The 20289-nt window shown below is 33.9% G+C and overlaps 1 protein-coding gene across 1 annotated transcript in view; it reads left to right on the forward strand.

The window, feature by feature from the left end:
• Positions 1 to 263: 263 nt before the first annotated feature.
• Positions 264 to 20289, forward strand: part of LOC136817933 (treslin-like) — a 30538-nt gene continuing 10512 nt past the window's right edge. The window contains exons 1-11 of the mRNA XM_067074276.1: positions 264 to 905; positions 1331 to 1550; positions 2218 to 2388; positions 2499 to 2557; positions 3231 to 3372; positions 4235 to 4415; positions 4628 to 4869; positions 5150 to 5293; positions 5656 to 5720; positions 6747 to 6830; positions 10322 to 10419. Coding sequence (XP_066930377.1) covers positions 282 to 905; positions 1331 to 1550; positions 2218 to 2388; positions 2499 to 2557; positions 3231 to 3372; positions 4235 to 4415; positions 4628 to 4869; positions 5150 to 5293; positions 5656 to 5720; positions 6747 to 6830; positions 10322 to 10419 — 2030 coding nt within the window. The 5' untranslated portion in view covers positions 264 to 281. The remainder of the gene's footprint in view (positions 906 to 1330; positions 1551 to 2217; positions 2389 to 2498; positions 2558 to 3230; positions 3373 to 4234; positions 4416 to 4627; positions 4870 to 5149; positions 5294 to 5655; positions 5721 to 6746; positions 6831 to 10321; positions 10420 to 20289) is intronic.

Below are 20289 nucleotides of genomic sequence, written 5' to 3' on the forward strand. Positions count from 1 at the left end.
GTAATGTTGGCTTGATGATTGAACTTGGGGTTAGCCTAATACATAACTTGAGTATGTTTTTGGTAGGGTTTTTATCTCTTAACTTGTAGGGATTTAGCTTGTTTATAAGATGTTTTTGATAATAATATCTTGAAAGGGGAAATGGTTTAAAAAGTTTTTAAAACTTTTTTAGGAAAATCATAAAAGTCATAGCACAGTCAAAGAAAAGACCCAAAACACACATTTATATATAATTATTTAATGATGTTTTTTTTTTCTTCAGATAAAGTTTATTTGTAATAATGGCACCATCTTGCCCTAGAATTATATTTCTCATTGACAGATCCCAATTCACTGACCCAAAATATGCGTTGTATGTTCACTTGGCTGCACTACGAATATTGGTTTACTATGCTCACAATTCTTCAAGTCAAGAGCCAAAAAATGGTGTTTTATGGGGCTACAAATTCTTTAATTCTCTTAAACAAGAGCAGAAATATGGATGTAAACGTTACCCATTTCTAGATTTCACTACACAGCATTTTGATGTATTCGAGAAAGAACTATACTCTATACAAACTGATAACGATGGGTGTTCAGTAGACTTAAATAACTTTGGACAAAATTTAAGAATAACCTTGACAGATTTATTGGCAGATTTTCACTGGGAAAGACCTGAGTTACTATCCCCAAGTAAAAAAGGTCAAGCATTAGACTCCATAGAGGATGTTAGTAATTTTGTGTATTTATTTACATTGGCACCAAGAGATAGTGAATTAGACCAATATTTCAAATTAAAGAAGAAATGCAATCAAAATCAATTACTGGAAAAATTTATCCCAAAAAGCTTGTATATCAAATTTGTAAGGGAGCTTCGAATCAAACTCAACTGGGTGGAATCGAGAACATTCAAACACACAGAAAAGGTATAAGGATTTTCCTATCAACTGACGTTTCATCATATTAGTATATTAGTTCTTTCTATGTTAATAAAGACAATAAATAATGAAAGACTCCCTTAGAAAATGTACCTTCGATTAACTTATATTTTGTATGTAAGGCTTTGTTAATGAGTTGACCTTATCTTTTTTAACAATAGTCTTTTCGAAAGAGCGTGTCGTAGCATTGTTATTTAATATGTAACCCAAACTCTTTGAAATTGTAAACATTTTATCCAGTTGACCTAATGGTCAGTCTTTTCGGAAAGAGCGAGCCGTAGGATTCTTGTCTAACATGCAATCAAAACTCTTTGAAATTGTAAGCATTTCATCCAGTTGATCTAAATGGACTGAAATCTTATTTTTTACATCATTATTTTCATGATATTTTTCCTTCCTACACTTATTTTCAGCTATTTGAATCATCACTTTTGAAAAACTGTTTGGAATCAATCGATGGAAATCTACTTTCCTTAAGAACAATAACTTACTGGTGGCTTCGTACTGAAGATGTGGGAGACAAAAAGTTTGCTGATTTACTGAGTACTTCTTGTCTGACTAAAGGAACAAAACCCTTTCCCTACCAAGAACCTTCGAACATTTTTACTGAATATACATTCACTATTAACCTCGGTAAGTTTACATGACATTATAATCTTTTGAGTTTGCTTGAGAAAAAGTTTGCTGATTTACTGAGTACTTCTTGTCTGACTAAAGGAACAAAAATCTTTCCCTACCAAGAACCTTCTAACATTTTTACTGAATATACATTCACTATTAACCTCGGTAAGTTTACATGACATTATAATCTTTTGAGTTTTAACCTTTGGTTAGACAAAATTGCATTGATAATCTTCAGTATTGAAGTTAATGACTGCTTCTGTCACAGATTTCCATTCCAGCTTTATTTGGCTTCTTTAGTCAATTTTGTGAAAGAACCCCATTTAAAACGTATCTCCTCCCTTTTGCTTGCACAGCATTTTTAAACAAAAGAACTCTTCTCCTTTTGCCGCCACGTGAGCACAAATTTGCATGAATTCTTTTGTTTATTTTGCTTTGTCAGCATTTTCTTTATCATAAAAAAATCTTTTCCCAAAACATAGAGATTTTTAGCATGGTTTTAGCCTATTCCTTCCAAGTCTAATACAAAATCAATGAAGCCAATTGTTCTTTAAAAGTGTTCAGTCAAGGCAGATTCATTTCTTAATAGTTTGTCGTAAATTTTGCTTTTTTGAACCTCTTGAATATTCCTTGTCTACCTAAATCTCCAATTCAACATGGTGTTACAAAATCTTTCTAGATAATGGAAACTCAAGTAAAATTTTGCTTTGTCCTGTTCGAAGTTTGTCTTACAAACAATGTGAAGAGGTAAATAGAAACATCATCTTCAATGGGGTTGTTGCCAAAGACAAATTGGATCCAAGAAGTTTTACTTCTCACCAGGCGTTCTTCTATACCTTCGGTTTGACAGGTGAGCTATATGCTTCATTTTCCTTATGTGTAGTTAAAAATTAGCAAGCACAGCATTGAGCGCACTGAAAAATCATTTCAATACTCTGCAATACTCTTTATTTGTTCTAGATGTTGAAGACAAATTCACGTTTCTGATCAACAGTACAATCATTCAGAACCAAGTCATGGTTTGTTATTTTCTTACTAATGTCAACGAAATATGTTGCCCAAGAAATCCTATTGAGATATAAATTAATTTTCTTCGACAAAATTCTGATAGCCGGGCTACTTGTATTTCATTTCAAATTTATTTAAAATAGCTGAGGGTGAAACTAAATAATTTACTACTTGCTTTGTTAATGAAATTAACATAAATTTCGATTTAAAGGAGACAAAACGATATCAAAATGTAAAATTATGCAAATCACATGTCATACTCATAAAGCGAAATAATAAAATCATAGCGTCAGCCTTGGTTTAAGTCCCCATGAGTTTTAAGTCCTCCCAAAAATTCATGACATTTTTGGTAGGTCCGACCCCAACACTTTTAAAATTATTGTTCCACAAACAAAAGGGTTATTCAATTTAAATTGTGTTGCAGTTCGAAGGTTAAAAAAATCAGCTTCATGAGCTTTAATTTGAATTATTGAAGCCAACCATTAAGATGAAGTATTCAGCCCCCACGTTAAATGATGAGATTTCAGCTCCCTCCAAGTACTGGGAAGAATCGAACAAAAGATTAGCACCATCGTTAAATAACGGACAGATCCATCATCATCCCTCCAAGTACATTAGGCCCCCCAAATAATTTGAAACATCTTAACTGCTTTTAAACTAGATACGTGGACTTTTTGATTATAGAAAATCACCTGGAGACCCAGTGATGTTGCAGCAGACATTGATAGTGTTTTGATACCATGCACACACAAATTTGGTATAATTTTACCCATGGCATTTGAATCAACAGACCAAAAGAAGATAACAACGAGAAATGGAATCACCGGTGAATCCTTTATATTAGAAATTTCTTCTTTTTCTCTCTTTCCCATCTATTCATGATATGCACCACTGGAGAGTCTTCTGAGAACTTTTAAAATCTTCCACTCAATACGTCACTTAAACAATAGAAAAAGTGACTTATTGAGTGGAACAAGAACAGAAAAGTTGCATAATTTTGTGAAGTCATTGCAGTGGTGCATATCATGAATAGACTATTATTTTATGGGTTTAATAAACCACTGATATTTTCTTATATAGAACCAACTCAAGTGCTTGAGTCTGGAAACGGTGAGACTTGAATATTTAATATTATGTTTTCTTTGGATAAGTTACAATGAATAGAGCTCTGTGTAGGCAAGTTTGAAAAAAGCGAAAAAATTAAAATAATTTGTTTGTAGAAGTTTTTTGTATTACCGCTACAGATCACAGTTCCTATTCATGATATGCACCATTGCAATGTCTTCCACGGACCCAACATCTGATTGGTTGAAAGTGACGTATTGACTGATTTTACGTCACTTACAACCAATCAGCTATTGGGTTAGTGATGTAATCATGAATAAAACAGAGTCTCTGTTCCACATCCTGTTCCTATCTCAAATAAAACTCTGTGACAGGAAATCTTTAAAAGAAGCGACAATTCTTTGTGTGGTTAAGCCCTACTCTTGGACTTTTAGGCATTGTTTTGATTGTTTAAACAGGGTCCGCAGCCTACCGGTAGGCTATCTATTAACTGAAGGGAACATTGGAAGGAGCGCCGGGATTATAAACCTCCATTCAAGGTGCTGACAACTTCACTACTTGGCCATCACTGCAAAATAACAGAATAACTTTAGAATTAATCATACATTTTTTGATTTTCTTAGAAAGTCAACTTTCTTCAGAGGATTGTGCAGCTGAAGATGAGAATGAAGACCCTCTATCATTGGTTTTGAAAACAAAAATCACTAATTGGGAATTTGGGACAGCTCTTGTCAATTGCATTGATAACTGGTTCATGTATAATCCGAATCTGGGATTCAAATATGCAGCAAGGAACATTTTCAGGTACTTTTGGATCTTTTGTTTATTTTCTTTTGTTTTTCAACACTGTTGTGGTCAGATCGCTTAGTTAATTTTGCAAAAAAAATAATATTATAATAAAGCCTGAATTTAATAACGTCGTGTCTTGTAAGGGCTATAAAAGTGAAAGACAGGGCCCAGATTTTTGCTGTCTTTTGATTGAAATAATAAAAAAATTTGATTTTCTTTTCGTTCAGGAAATTATATAAAGGTCAAATCATCCAGAACGAAAGACGTGAAGAGAATTGCAAACAACAATTACTAATATTAGAAAAGAAGCAGAAAAAAGCAAAAGATGAAGCTGAGAAATTGAAAAAAGAAAAAGAGAAAGAAGAAGAAGAAAAGCAACAGACGAATCTCCAGTCATCACAACAAACACAACAACAATCAAACGAAAAACAAAAATCTAAGAAGAAGACCAAATCTAGACGGCTGAAAGGTTAATGAGCCAATACCCTTTTAGATCTTCTATGTGCTTCAGGGTATATACGAATCCTTGATCCTGTGCAAAGCTCATAAAAAAGTCTTTCGAGGTTGAAATTCTCTGAAAAAATAAGGAACATCCAGGCTTTGAGCTAAGTCAAGCTTCTTATAAAAAGAAAACGTGTATAATTATCATAATAAAAATTTCCATTTTCCTTCAAAAATACAGGAACTGAATTTTCTCTAAATACAAAAGAAGAATATTTTCCTTACTATCCTTTTACTTTATTTCCTAGGGATGTCATGGGTACGTTGGCGACTACAGGAATACACTCAAAGGCAGAAAGAAAAACAACATAGCGAAAATCCTGAAGACAAAGAAGAAAAGAAAGAGGAAGCTAAAGAAATCATTGAACTCCCACCACCTTTGCCTGTTGAAGGTATGTTCAATAACGGTTCTTTCTAAATTCTTCCTATTCAGCTATTCAAAGAGATGTTTTCTTTTGTGTGTTAACCACAACCTCGTCCCGGTTTTTCCCAGGCTTTATTTGCGTTACTGATTGGCGCCAGAGAATTATCTAGCGCTATCAGTAAGCATACGAAGTTGTGTTAACCACTATTTTAGATATTTGTGCCTTTGAGAGACATCTTATTTTAAAAGTCATTTTAGTGTTTAAGATTTTTCGAGAAGGAAAACAACAGCTCGTGTTAAAGATCTCAGTCATGTCATGTGATCCGACATAAACAAAAGATGCATCCATTTCTGATATTGATGAATTTTAAGTTTTAAATTTTATTTCAGAATTCAAATCGCAAGAGGAAATGAAAAGATATTTACAATTGGAATGGGAGAGTTTGGAGGCAGCTGTAAGAATGATTAATAAATTTTATTTTCTGCCTTTTCGACTAGATTTATTGTACTATTTAATCTTCAAACTGATCAAGCTCTTCGTTCGATGGTTATAGTTGGTAAAGTTTAGAGGTACTGTATTACTTGGGCGTTTATTAAATCTTTAGGAGGGCGTTTTATTCGAGGAGAAGGGGGTCTAAAAGAAGGTGGCGTTTATTGAATAATTTACAGCCGAGGTCACTTTAATAATGCGAATTGAAACCTTATTTTGCTTGTTCATTATTATTTGAGTACAAATATGTCAATTTACGATGTAGAAACGGGCCGTAATCAGTTCAAATACTAAAACAATACAATCATTATCATATATCTAAGTTTTCTTTTATATTATACTTACAGCTACTTGTTTCTGATAAACGCCCCTCCTAGAAGGGAGGCGTTTATTTGAAGGGGGCATTTTTAAGGAGTACTTTCTTCAAAAAATTTCTTCAAAGGATGGATGTTTATTCGAGGGGGGCGTTTAAAAAAAAGGGGTTTTATTCGAAGTAATACGTATCTACAAACAGTGCCATAACATATTGGTACTTTTGGCTAATTTACCATTTTTCCAAAATTGAAGTTCGAGCGAGATTGTAAATTTCAGGCCTTCAACTTAATTTCATCGATTATTTCGATCTGGGAGGGATTCATTGGGTTCTAGGCTATATTTCAAGCCCTACTGGACCATTTTTGAACTTTTGGATCCTCAGTCCTAAGGTCCTAAGACTCAGAGTTAAAACTCTACCCTTCGAACCTACTTTAGAGCACTTACAAATCGATTGTGGTTTCAAAACTTCCCGGTGGATTTCCCTTTTGTGCCAAGTATTTTCTCACTGATTGTATTTTCCCTGAACTTTTTTGGTTACGATGTAGAAACCACTCTCAAGGGAGTTACTCTAATTATGCTGAGATGGTTTCCACATGGTAGGAAAAAAGCGAAAGATACAACAGAAGACATATTTTGCAGGCCCTGCATATAAATGGTTTTTTATCTTATTTTGCAGGAGTTTTTGAAGCATCGACTCGTAGAACGTTTTGTGATGACTCCCATTCAGTTCTTTTCTTCGATTGATGAAAATTCATGCCAGGTATCGTCGCTTTGAATTTTTGGCCCAGCGCTAAGCGAGTGGGCCTTTCATTTGCAACGTTCTGTTCGTGTGTACGTGTGTCTGTCCGTCCGTTTTGGTAGAAACGGCGCTTAAAACCAGTAACACACTTTTTAATTTTGCCGTCTGGAGAGGGAAAACCTTGCTAAAGTTGGGTACTGGCTATAAAAGATATATTTTCTGATTCCGCGCTTCTTCAAAACAATTTTCAAAACAAAGAAAGATGGCGGTCGAAGCGAGGAGGTTGATTTTTATATATATTATCTTGCACATTTTCTTTGCTTTAGTGGTCAAGAGACTTTCAAACCAAAGAAATTTTTTAATGATTTTTCTTTATAAACCTTTTTCAACATTCTGCCATATCTTATAGTCTTTGCTCAAGTTTTCATAAAGTTTTATGAGTGGAAATTCTACCTTAAATCACTTTCATTTTTAGTTTCTTGTTTTCAAAATTTCAAAAAGACTTTATTTTTAAGAAATAATGGCTTCTGATATAGAAATAAATAAACTGAAATGCAGCTGATGTGTAAAATTGAATAAGTTTGGAACTTCTTTCTTGATGCTACACAAGAAAATAGTCACTTCTGGATCTGTCGCTGTTAACAAAACAACGGTCAGTGGTGGGACGTGGTACCGTGAAGTCGGGTAACTTGCATTGCATCAGTGGAGGCAAACATGCATAGCCCTCAAATGAAGTTAAATAAAAATAAAAATGGTAGAATAGAGCTGCGAGTGGAGCTGCGTAGTTCATTTGTTTTGAAATTTTGCTGCTTTTATTGGTCATTCATTTGAGGGCTATGCATGTTTGCCTACACTGATGCAAGTTACCCATCACGGTATGATTTTCAAACTCAACACATAATTATTTCAAGTAAACTGATTCTGGAATTTGGTAATGGACACTAAAATGGAGCTCATGTGTAAATTGGAACAAGATTGGAACTTTTTCCATGATGCTACGCGTGAAAATGGTTGTTTCTGGATCTGTCTCGTTTGAGGATTGGTGGCTTGATTTTTCAAACTCGACACAGAATTATTTCAAGTAAGCTGATTATGGAATTATGTTAACGGAGACTAAAATACAGCTCATGTGTAAATTTGAACAAAATTGGGACTTTTTTCATGATTCTACACATAATAAATGAAATGGTCATTTCTGGATGTCGCAATAAACGGTCGGTGGCTTGATTTTTTGTAACTCGACTCACATAATTATTTAAAGTATAAACTGATTCTGGAATCTGTTAATGGACACTAAAATGCAGCTCATGGGTAAAATTTGAACTAGATTGAAACATTTTTCATGGTTGCAACGCATATGAACAGTGAAAATGGTCATTTCTGGATCTGTCACATTAACTGTTAACTCACATTACTACATGAATTTTATTAGCCTGGATATGCAGACCGTAAACTATTTCACCGTCTATTTTTTAAAGATTATTTTTTTAGTTTACGGTCTGATCCTAACTAACATGCCTGCAGGGATATTTCTCCCTGCATTATGTCTGTATGTGAGTGCACCTAATTCGTTAATTGGCGCCCACTCACTATATATTCGCGGGATTTTTTTATATTTTTCTGTGGGCGCGCATAATTTATGGACATTTTCCACCTAGGACATTTTTATTCCCCCCCTTGCTTATTAAGTTTTGGGATTTTTTCCAACCTCCCCCGCCTATTCCAAACCCCCCAGCTATTAGGTACCCGAGAGTATTCAACCAGGTGAACCTGCGCCTGTAGACCCGGTTGGTTAGGAGACCATCAATAAAATTTCAAGTGTCTAACTAATGAGACGTACCGCGGTGATTTTGAAAAGATTTTTCCTGTCTTCACTTTGATCCATGTCAACAGGGTCATACATTTAGCTATAAGCAAAAAGCTTGTACCCAAAAATTTTAAAAATGTCAAAAAATGAAGGTCTTCAAATCTCTCTAAAACCTATTTTTATGGGAAGCTATGGTATTTTGTAGCAAAAAGCAAAAAAAAATAGAGCTTAACCTCGCTTTAGAAATTTTTTATAGCATATTTTAGGTTTTTGTAAATCGCAGGCCAAAAATAGGAGAAAAAATCATCAAGTTTTGCATTTTCTTCTCATTGACTTCATTTTTAACCCCTACTATTAACCATTTTTGAAATCTACCTTTGGAATGATGTTTTTATTACAGGGTTTTTTTTCAGGTATAGATTTAAAAAACTAACCAAAAGGCCTCTTGCAAGCTGAGTCAACTTTCTATAGGACTTGGACTGGTTAATCTATGATTTGAGGCTTTCAAATCCAGTTTTTCACTGACTAGTACTAGGTCAGAGTTTTTGTCACGCCGTGACGGAAAATTTTCAATAGCCTTTAAAAATCTATGAGAGTGGAATCAGGTCTTAATTTTCTCCATGAAACATCAACCATATAGTGTTAATCAGAAACCTAAAATAGAAATTCAAAAATCAACCCACAAGATTTTCTGTAGCCCTTTTTAGTTTTTGTCACGCCGTGACGGAAAATTTGGGCCTATGTCAAAATTCCCCTATCTTTTCGTCAATTGTACTTGAATTGAGATTTCTTTGCTTGAAAATTCTTCAGATAGGTAGAGTATATCAGAATATGCAAAAAATGGAGTCAAAAATGCAGAATTACAATAGAGGTCCTGCAAGGTGGATTTTCTCATTTTTGATCAAAATGTTTCGCAGGCTAATTTTGGAAAAACCCGGTTTTTTTTTAGGAATTAGCTCATGTTTTAACTTTCTAAGTTTATTTTTCTCATTCTAGTATGTGTTTCTGACAACTTTACATTAAAATTATAATATTTCTTACAAATTCAGGAAAATAATTACATATTTCTCATTTATGATTTTTAGCGTTTCATCACTTTTTTGGCCAAAAATGGGTCATTTTTAGGCCGAAATCCAAAAAAACCGGAATATTAACTTGAAAATAACCCTATCATGTATATATCAGTAGAAGCGGACTTTTAAGAAGACTTTGAATATCCAAGTTTCATGTCCTGAAAAAGAACTCAACTCAAATTATTATGCTTTAACTGCTAAAAATAGACATGGGTACGAGCTTTTTGCTTATGGCTATTTGCTGTTTTGCACGCTCGTTTTCAACACTTTTCAACACGTTACTTTTCGCTGGGCCTTCACGCCCAACGGGCTTCTTGTTTTGTTTTAATGAAAATGGTTCCTCGGGCTAGTAATTTAGTGCTTCATGTATAATTTGTTTGTAGCTGATAAAAGAATATATGAGAACATTAAAAACATGTCGGGGGAAATCAAATTTTACAAGCCGAATTCTTTTTCACCGTTCAACATTATGTGAATAAATAAGAATTTCGGTCCAACTATATTTACTTAGGAGACTTCATTCAGGAGAAGATTACCTACTAAAAATGAAAAATAAATGTCTTAAAACCCTTATAAAATCTTCAAAGCAAATTCCCCCAGTCTAACCAGCTTTCATCTTTGTTTTCTCTTAGGAAGTAAGTATCAATTTACTGAAGGGTTTATTTATCAAGAAACTGAAAGAAATACGCCAAGAATGCGAAGATAAGGAACAAGAGATCAAAACTAGAAAGTAAGATTATTTTATATTATTCTTATTAAGACCATTGTTTCCGAATGTTTAACAACCATTAAAACCAGACGGGCTAGACGGCTGCTAGCCACATAATTTCTTAGAAATGTTTCTACCCGAAATTTGGTAGGGAAATTGCAAACGCAGTACCCCCAGGCGCAAAATCTAGTGAATCAATTAGAGGTTTTGACCTGTTTTTTAACAAGAGTTCCTCATGTTCAACTACTATTACCAATAAATTAATAAACAATTTAATTTCCAATAAATGTGATTTCGCTGATAGCTCTTATCCCAAAATTACAGAGCGTCGATGTACTCTCAAGGACAGAATGGGGACAAGTTTGAGATGAATCTCCATTTTGAATTGTGGTTTATTGTAAAGAGAACTAGACATTTTTAATGGTGGTAGAAGAGCAATTGTCATGTAAATTAGTCAATTTGAAATTACTACAACCCGCTCCAGCAACCATACTCCCCGATCTTTCTGTTACCTTTTTACAACAGAATTTACGTTTGAAATATCTCTTGATATGTTTATCTTTCAACATATACGCCAAAGCATTCAACCCAGAACATGGAAACAACGGTAGATGCACGAAAACCGATACCTTCAAGATTGTCAACAATAAATCTTCATTTCCCTTATACATTGACATCAATACACCAATAACAATATAGTAACAACAGAGCGGTAAAATACACACAGCATATATCAACGATATTATATTTAGAATTGAAACGGCTGTTGTGTTACGTTTTCTCATTCGTAATTCACATTCCATCTCCATTGTGGAAAGACGTGATTGTTTTGCCAATGTTCTCTTAGACCATAGGTTTAACACGATTGTTAAAATAACCATTGCGCCTACTACAAAACCTTTGAATATCCAATGAGTAGAGTAAAGGTACGGGGAAGTATATGTTGGCTCATATGTGAAAAAAACGTATATGCATGTTAAAGTTACAAAAGCATTCCAACCAATTAAGATAGAATAGATTTTCCTCGTTGAAACCGTGTAGAATGGTTTTCGAATGGCTAAGTTTCGTAGGAAAGATATCAGCGAAAAGGTGCCAAGACCCAGACCAAAAGTATAGATTGAGATTACCATCCCTAAGCTATTTGTCGTGCAAGTGCCAGCTGAGCTATTACCAAAGATGATAGAATAAGGCATAAATAGGCCAGTTGCAGCATCAGTTATTGATAGATATATGTATAATTTTTGAGGAAGGGTTAGATTTTTTTTTGTCTTTTTCAATCCAACGATTAAACCAACATTTGTCATTGTTGATAACAGATAGATTAGACTTTTGATGAGGGTATCGATCACGTTAAATTGAGTGTCTGAGGTCTGAGATGTACTGTTGTTGACTGTGATGTTTTTTATATGGTGAAAATAAAGAAGAAAATAAATACATTTCAAGTTCATTCTTTAACCTTCCACACGTTCTTATCTGTAATAGAAAATTTAACATTTTAATTAGCGAGGTTAAGCAAGAAGCTATCTATTACGTACAGATTCTATTACGTGAGTTTTTAGACTGGATCCGAGGCGTTTTAGCCTGATTCCTAAAGCTTCAAGGCATAGAGAAAAAAGTGGTTAAGCAAAAAGGCGATCTATGACGTATGACGTAATGTTTATTTTTCTGTATCTCACTTTCGGCCCCAACTTCTAAAATTATCTTTTTCTTTCTTTCTTTTTCAGCTTTCTTGTTGGTGGTTTGGTCTATAAAATCCCCTTACTTTCAATCTTAATCTACTTAGTTTTTTCCCAAGACAAATGTTTTAAAAAAAATTAAAACTGGACGTTTACTATTTTTATTTAACATTTTTATAAACAAAAAATATGTCTATACTTCAATGAATTCTTAACATTGCAATAAAAATATATAATTTCATAATTTCATTCCTAGTTTACAGTTTACCAATCAAAATTACTGCTTTATTTATTAACAAAAAAATAATCTGTAAGAGCATAGTGTACAGTATGTCATCCTTATTTAGCTGAATTTCTATATGAATGCTTCACCATTAGCATTACCAACTAGCATGTAGCTGTCGCTAAGAATCCCCCGCAGAGCTTCCTTTCCAAATATCCCTAAGTAAACAAAATAACGCATGTGTAGATTTTAAATTCGTTTTATCGATAAAATTTAAGTCGGAGGAAGAAAGCTTGTTTCAACTTTACTTTTGAGATGACATGCGATAGAAACTTCTCAAAAAGAGAAGTTATCGCTCACATGTTATCACAGTGGAAACGCCAAATATTCTGAAATTGATTTGATTCTTATAAAGTAGACACTTATAATAAAAATAAATATGCTCATCTTTTTCGCCATACTTTGTTTACTTTGTAAGAACTAATTACCGAAAGATATATTGCCTTTAATCAAGAGTTATTGATTTGATTCTTATAAAGAAAATGCTTAAAATAAAAATATATATGCTCATCTTTTTCGCCATCCTTTGTTTACTTTCTAATAACTAATTACCGAAAGATATATTGCCTTTAATCAAGAGTTATTGATTTGATTCTTATAAAGAAAATGCTTAAAATAAAAATATATATGCTCATCTTTTTCGCCATACTTTGTTTACTTTGTAAGAACTAATTACCGAAAGGTATATATGACCTTCAATCAAGAGTTCTTAATTTGATTCTTATAAAGAAAATGCTTAAAATAAAAATATATATGCTCATCTTTTTCGCCATCCTTTGTTTACTTTCTAATAACTAATTACCGAAAGATATATTGCCTTTTATCAAGAGTTATTGATTTGATTCTTATAAAGAAAATGCTTAAAATAAAAATATATATGCTCATCTTTTTCGCCATACTTTGTTTACTTTGTAAGAACTAATTACCGAAAGGCATATTGCAATCAATCAAGAGATATTGATTTGATTTTTATAAAGTAGATGCTTATAATAAAAATAAACATGCTCAATTTTTCGCCATCCTTTGTTTACTTTCTAAGAACTAATTACCGAAAGGTATATATGACCTTCAATCAAGAGTTATTGATTTGATTCTTATAAAGAAAATGCTTAAAATAAAAATATATATGCTCATCTTTTTCGCCATACTTTGTTTACTTTGTAAGAACTAATTACCGAAAGGCATATTGCAATCAATCAAGAGATATTGATTTGATTCTTATAAAGTAGATGCTTATAATAAAAATAAATATGCTCAATTTTTCGCCATCCTTTGTTTACTTTCTAAGAACTAATTACCGAAAGGTATATATGGCCTTCAATCAAGAGTTATTGATTTGATTCTTATAAAGTACCAAGTAGCAACAAAAGAGATATAATATTAGGTGCGCGCGAACATTTTAGAATCGCGGCGGCCTGTAACGGTAAATCTTTACTCCCCGGAAAAAATCCCTCCCTCAGTTATAATTTCCCGGGAATAAATGACCCACGGAGTAATAATTACCTGAGAAATTATTACTCCCTCGTGGAAAAAATTACTCCCCTTCAAATTGCAAATTTATTTGCTCTAATTAGGGGGGGGGTGTTATTTTCCCAGTAAATTATGACTCCCTGGTGAATTCCGGCTATTGCATATTCGAATTAAACATTCGATTTGAACATTCCAATCAATGAAGTCACTTGCTAAGTAGAGACGTTTTAAAAATGTATGCATACTGTAATCCATAAACTTTATTGTTGTGGTTGCTGTAAAAGAAAACCTAGCCATAAAATCATCTACAAGTTAAAGTGACCCGTCCCGTTGAACTGTACCCCTGGTGACGCCAAGAATATTTTCATCCGTTCGGGGAAAAATCAAAGAATGCTATTCCCACTGTAGCGATTTTTTATCTTCATTTTCCTTTTGAAATAATCTACTCTAAGGACCCGAATAATAGAGGGGTCCAAATATAAAAGGGGGAGGGGGTTCGAAATCAGTATAGTCAAGAAAGATGCCTTTTTATTAGCATTTCTATTGGGCCAAGAAAAAGCTCTACGAACAAGAATTTTTTGAATTAAATTTCAAGAATTATTTCAAAATAAAGAAAACAGTGTTGCAGTGTCAAGATGTAGCCAGGTTTTTAAAATATCTCTCAATTTTCTAACCCAAGCAAATCGCACTCAAGAAAAAAGTTTAAATTCAATTTAAATGTCAAAATAACAGTAAAAGTTTCCATATTGTTTTTGTTCATGATAAACAGAAAAAAAAAGATTAGGAAACCGAATGTCGATGGTGATCTATGCCAGTTTTTTGGTATACTATCAGGGGAGTAAAAATTTCCCGAAGGGAGTCATTATTTTCGCGTAAATTTATACTCCCGGAAGTAATAATTTCCTGGGAAAAGATTACTGGGGAGTAATTATTTCGCAGTAAATAATGACTGGAGAGTATAAATTTTGGGGAGTAATATTTTACTGTGACACCGGCTCAGAATCGAAAGAAACAACATCATGAATCTGAATCTGAACATGGAATATTTTTCTTGCGAGCAAGTCCGCTACGTGAAGCAACAAAAGCCCCTGCGGGGCAATAAAAACACTACTATAAAAAAGTGTGCAAACCCGGTATCGTGTTTCATATCTGGTAGGAGTTCCTTCTTCTGCTTCTTTGCATTCCAAGGTACCGATATCACCTTTTTAGGAAGGGAGATGTCTCTTTGGAATCAAACCAAACTTTCTGGAACGTTATAATGTCGAAGAAGTTGAAGTATGACCAGTCAATTAAAACTTTTCAGTAAAGGATTGTGAACTTAAAGCAGTAGCGGTTGTCCAGAAGATAGAGCTTTATATAATTTTTGGGAACGGTTTGAAGTTCAGCCGTTGTGTGACATCAGGTTCTTAGCAGGCTGATTTGTAAGTACAATATATAGTCGATGATGAAGAGCAGAAATTGAATCTCGTTGCTTACTTAGTTGTAGCAGTTGAAATTGGAAAAATAAATAAAGATTTCTTCTGTTATGCTTCGGGTGGAAGGATAAATTTATTTGAGCTCTGGCAGAGCAGTCTTTTTCGTGTTTGTTGCTTTGGGTGGGTGACATTATAACTTTGGCTTCTTTGCATTTAATGGTGGCACCAAAGAAACACTGAAAAACATGAAAAAGAAATATGGTTACATGCTGTTCATTGTAATGGTTACTTTGGATGTATTTGGACTTTGAAAGCATATAAAAAGCAAGATAAAAGAGAGAAGAAAAACAAAAGAACCAGAAAGAAACTTGTTTTGGTTTGATAAAAGAGTCAGCAAAGATTATTTTATTACACTTGCATCTTGACCTTCTTTTGTGCAATAAATCCTTTCACTTTGTTTGTATGCATCATAGTTTCCACAGATGAGATTCAAAACATTTCTTCTGTTAGTTTTCTCATTCAGCTCAAACTTGTCAGAAATCAAAAAAAAATTACCAAAGTTTCTTTTCTGTTTACATTTTTTCGGGTGATTTTTGATCATAAACGATTCAGCCCAGTCTCCGTAAGGTAAATTTCCCGTGAATCATGCTTATATCCTAATCGATATCTATTACGTGAGATTGGAGAATTTCGCGCAATAGATCCACTCCCCAAGATACGACGTACAGGTCAAATTTCACGGGACAGAGTTAGCCTTGAGATTTGGGCTCTAGCCCGCGAAAAACTCAAGTAATAGATTCTGTACGTAATAGAAAGCTTCTTGCTTAACCTCGCTATTACAGTTGACGATCCCCAGCTCAAAAGCTTGTTTGGAATAAAATTGCTAAGTGGGAATGGGCTTTTCAAGAAAAAAACCGTATACCCCCTGTTGAGGAGGTCCATTTCCGTTCCAAGGTGGTAAGGTTTGATATGTTGCGGAATTCCATAGGGAGATGCAAAAATCTGCCTAAAATAACTGGAATTCCGTGGGGGGTAGCTTTTTAAATCCTACTAAAATTCAGAATTCCAGAGGGGTTTAAACCTGAAATTGCCTGGAATTCCATGGGGCTGCAGCATTTACAACCACAGAGGGACGGACCTCCTCAACAGGGGGTGTATGGTTTTTTTTCTGGAAAAGCCCAATGGTTTTTGAGGCTGATTTGTGTCCCTATCTATAACAAAACAAATCCGGGAAACTGGCAGTCTAATAAAACCCCTAATCACAAGCCTTCGCTCCTATGCAAAATACATGCCGGCTTGGAGTAAATTAGTGTTTGCGTAATTAAAGACAAACGCTAGAGTATTGTATCGTACAAAGGCTAATCTTTGTCATTCCCGGGGAAACATTGCTTGCACATTTCCGGGATCTTTCTGCAGATTTTTCCGGAGATATCGGAAATATTATTTTTTGCTACGAACTAACAAGTCTAACTCAGTTACTTTTAGTCTTTTCCATTGTAATGTGGCAATAAGAGTGTTTAGCAATTCTTTAATATTTCCAATACTGTGATGTGCGTGTATAAAAATCTAATCGGCGTTATCTAAATCTAATCGAAAGAAAATTTGAAATGTCTTCCTAAAACAGCACCAGGGTTAAAGCCCCTGCTCGTCTCGTTCCTTTCTCAAATCTTGTTTCCCAGGGAACCAATGACCCAATAGCTCCAAACTCTCAGGAGAGAACTATTGGTGACAGACATACTCACCAATAGAAGACTTCAGTTTGCAGGCCACTGTTTTCGAGCAAAAGAAGAAATAATATCCAGACTTCTTTTCTGGTCACCAACGGGTCTAGTAAGATTAAGGAAGTTAACCTTCCTGGATACTCTGAAGAGGGAAACAGGTCTCGAGATTGAGGAAATAAAGACAGTCATGCAAGATCGGGTATTGTGGAAGGAAGGCTACGCAAATTTTCCGACGTCGAAAGATGACGATGATGATGAAATCTAATTTAAATCTAATAATATTTCAGAAAGTATTTAAATATTGTTTTTAGATTAGCTCTACTTTTTATTCTATTTTTCGCCGACACACCGAGAGCCAAGTCTTGATCCCAACACATAAACATATACCAATTTTCGACTTTTTTCTACCATCTCCTAGTCTCTCCGTAGCCTCACCTACAAAAGGGGAGCTGCACATGGAATCTCCCTTTAGCCCTTCTTCAGTCTTTAATGTTGGTAGCCTATGTCTAGGTAGGGCCTAAAGCTATATAGTATATTTTATTCGTAAATCAAAAACGAAAACATCTTATAAGATATAATTATATATAATTATATATAGATTATTTTATTTTATTTTATTTTTAATATATATATAAAATCTACCATCATTGGTGATAAAAGAGATATTGATAAATAAATAAAAAAAACAAATAAAAAACGATTAAAGAAAAGAATTGAAGATGGTTCGATATCCGTCAAAGTGTACAGAAAACCCACACACACAGATCAATACTTGAATTACAATTCAAATCACCCCTCTCAAACTAAAGATGCGGTTATATCATCTCTATTCCGAAGAGCAAAAGATATAGTGAGTGACGAGAAAGATTTAATAGAGCAAAATGAGCGAATTGTCAATATATTGATGGAAAATGATTACGATAAAAGAACAATATTGAGGGTTAAAAAGAAAGTAGAAAGAGGTAAACAAAATAGAGAAAATACTGCAGAAGAAAAGGGTTGGTCTAAAAAGCAGGGTAGCCAATTGGGCTAGCCAATTGGGCTAGGTTGTGGGGTACCTAAATATTTTACAGACCAGAATAGAAATACCGAAAATGAATGCATAGAACCACATTTTACTGACCAGGGAGCATGAATCTGATTGATACTTAGATTGATCATGTATGATTCCAAAGATAAACAAAGATATAAATTACCAGGTGTTATTAATGCACGAGGAGTAAGAAATAGAGCTTCATTATAATAGAGCTATTTCAAAAGACCTTTTGTACCTATTATAAGCTGCCATATTTAAAAATTTTGAAAGGAATTAATTGTTTGAAACATCTAAACATGATTTAAATTAAATAATAGATTCAATAACAAAGGATTGTTAAGATATGACAAGATTAGAGATCATATGGCCCAAAGGCGATTCCAAAGCTATTATCATAGAATTACAGCTTCACGGAAATGACAATTAAAAACATAAATAAAATCTAAATCGAAAATATTAAAAACTGTTTTGTATATATTTTTTATTCGGGTCTGTAAATTTTCAAACGAAGCCAAGAAAGAAGACAAAATGGCGCCAGGTCTCTTGAGAAGTAACAAAGTTCAGTACCTTTGGAAAAAAGGCTATTGTGGCTGAAGTTCGAAAGGAATCTTAAATTTTATTACATGGAATCATTAACAAGATGTTGTAATAGTTATTTCCACATGAAAACAGGTTTCAGATTTCAAAAGTTTAGGCAAAAAGAGGTACCCCATAACTTAGCCCAATTGGCTACCCCATTGGCTACCCTGCTTTTTAGACCAACCCAGAAGAAAACGAGCCGACTAGATTCAAGTTACCTTATATTGCAGGAACAATTGAAATGATCTTTCTATTCCACTGATACATTGAGAAGACAATTATCAGAACCTAAAGACACAGTTCCTATGGACAAAACGAACAATGTCGTATACAAAATCCCTTATAAAGACTAATGTTACATATATCGGTGAGTCTAAGAGATCTTTCGGTGTCAGATACAAAGAACATAATAGAGCTGTTCGAAATAGTGGTGCAGATAAAAACGAAATAGCTGATCATTGCTGGGAGAATGACCATGAAATGATTTGGGACGAAAGGAAAGTGATAGATACTGAGGCTTATATCAAGGACAGAAAGATAAAAGAGACGATTCATTCCTTAAAGGATGAGAATCACATTAACAGCATTTCATACATTCTACCCAATATCTGGATTCCTAACATCCAGACAGAGAGGCGAAATTGAAATCAGAGTAATGAGTAATCTTGTAAATTCAAGAGATAATTTACCATACAGCTATGGTAACATGGGGATTTACACCTTGTAAGGAAAAAAATTACACTTGATAATTATGGGTAGTACAAAATAGTGGAGAAAACATCCTCCACATTGCCTAAAGGCCATCGTTAAGCATACAAATCATCATCGCCTCCACATTGCCCGATGATGGGAGAAGAATTTCTCGTAACGTAGCCAAACGTAAATCTCGTTATCCAATCCACGATAAACTTCTAATATGAATATCACTGGGTTGATAAACGCAAACTTATTTAGATTATTTAAAGATTTAATTAGGAGAAGAAAAAAGATTTGATTAGATTGTGATTTGTGATTTGATTTTTAGCCTTTTTCATACCCTATTCTTGTGTTAAAAGGGAAATGAAATTGATTCTGTTTTCAGCTTGAAAGGATATAATATATGTAATATATCTAGCAGGTGTATCAAATTCTCTTTTAATGAAACCATGTTAACCTTCCCTAGCATGTACCCTTCCACGAGAAAATTGAACACAAAAGTTGAACGAAAATTATTCGTGATGTAGGGGTTTGTACAGGATGTGAATTAGTATCAAATTGATTTTTCACTAAATGGATCTTGTTTTAATATTATCTAAATGTGATCTAACCTGGGACAGAAAAAAATATCAACATTTACGTGCGTGGATTGGTAATTTATTGTTAACCATGGAATCAATTTTCGGATGATTTTACTTAATCTTAACTAATCTCAATGAGTATACATCCTTTCCCTCTCTTTTTACTTCCTTGGAGCATGGAACTATTAGACATGTGAACTTTTCATTCTTCTGAGAAATATAATCTTTAAATGAACTGAAAAAAAACAAGGATTTTTTTTTTACAACCTGAAAATCATCAACTTTCCTAAGACAATGAGGTGTGTGTTATTTCTGCATCAAAACGCCAGTCTTAGCCAGATCCTGAACCCGGGGTGGGTACTAGGGTTGGTGGTGAATGAGGGGTATGTGCGGACGGGACCTCCGAAAACCGACCCTTAGAGAGACCAAATTTT

This window comes from Clytia hemisphaerica, unplaced genomic scaffold (assembly GCF_902728285.1).
Source record: "Clytia hemisphaerica strain Z4C2 unplaced genomic scaffold, Clytia hemisphaerica genome assembly, whole genome shotgun sequence".
In the NCBI taxonomy this organism is placed as follows: Eukaryota; Metazoa; Cnidaria; class Hydrozoa; order Leptothecata; family Clytiidae; genus Clytia; species Clytia hemisphaerica.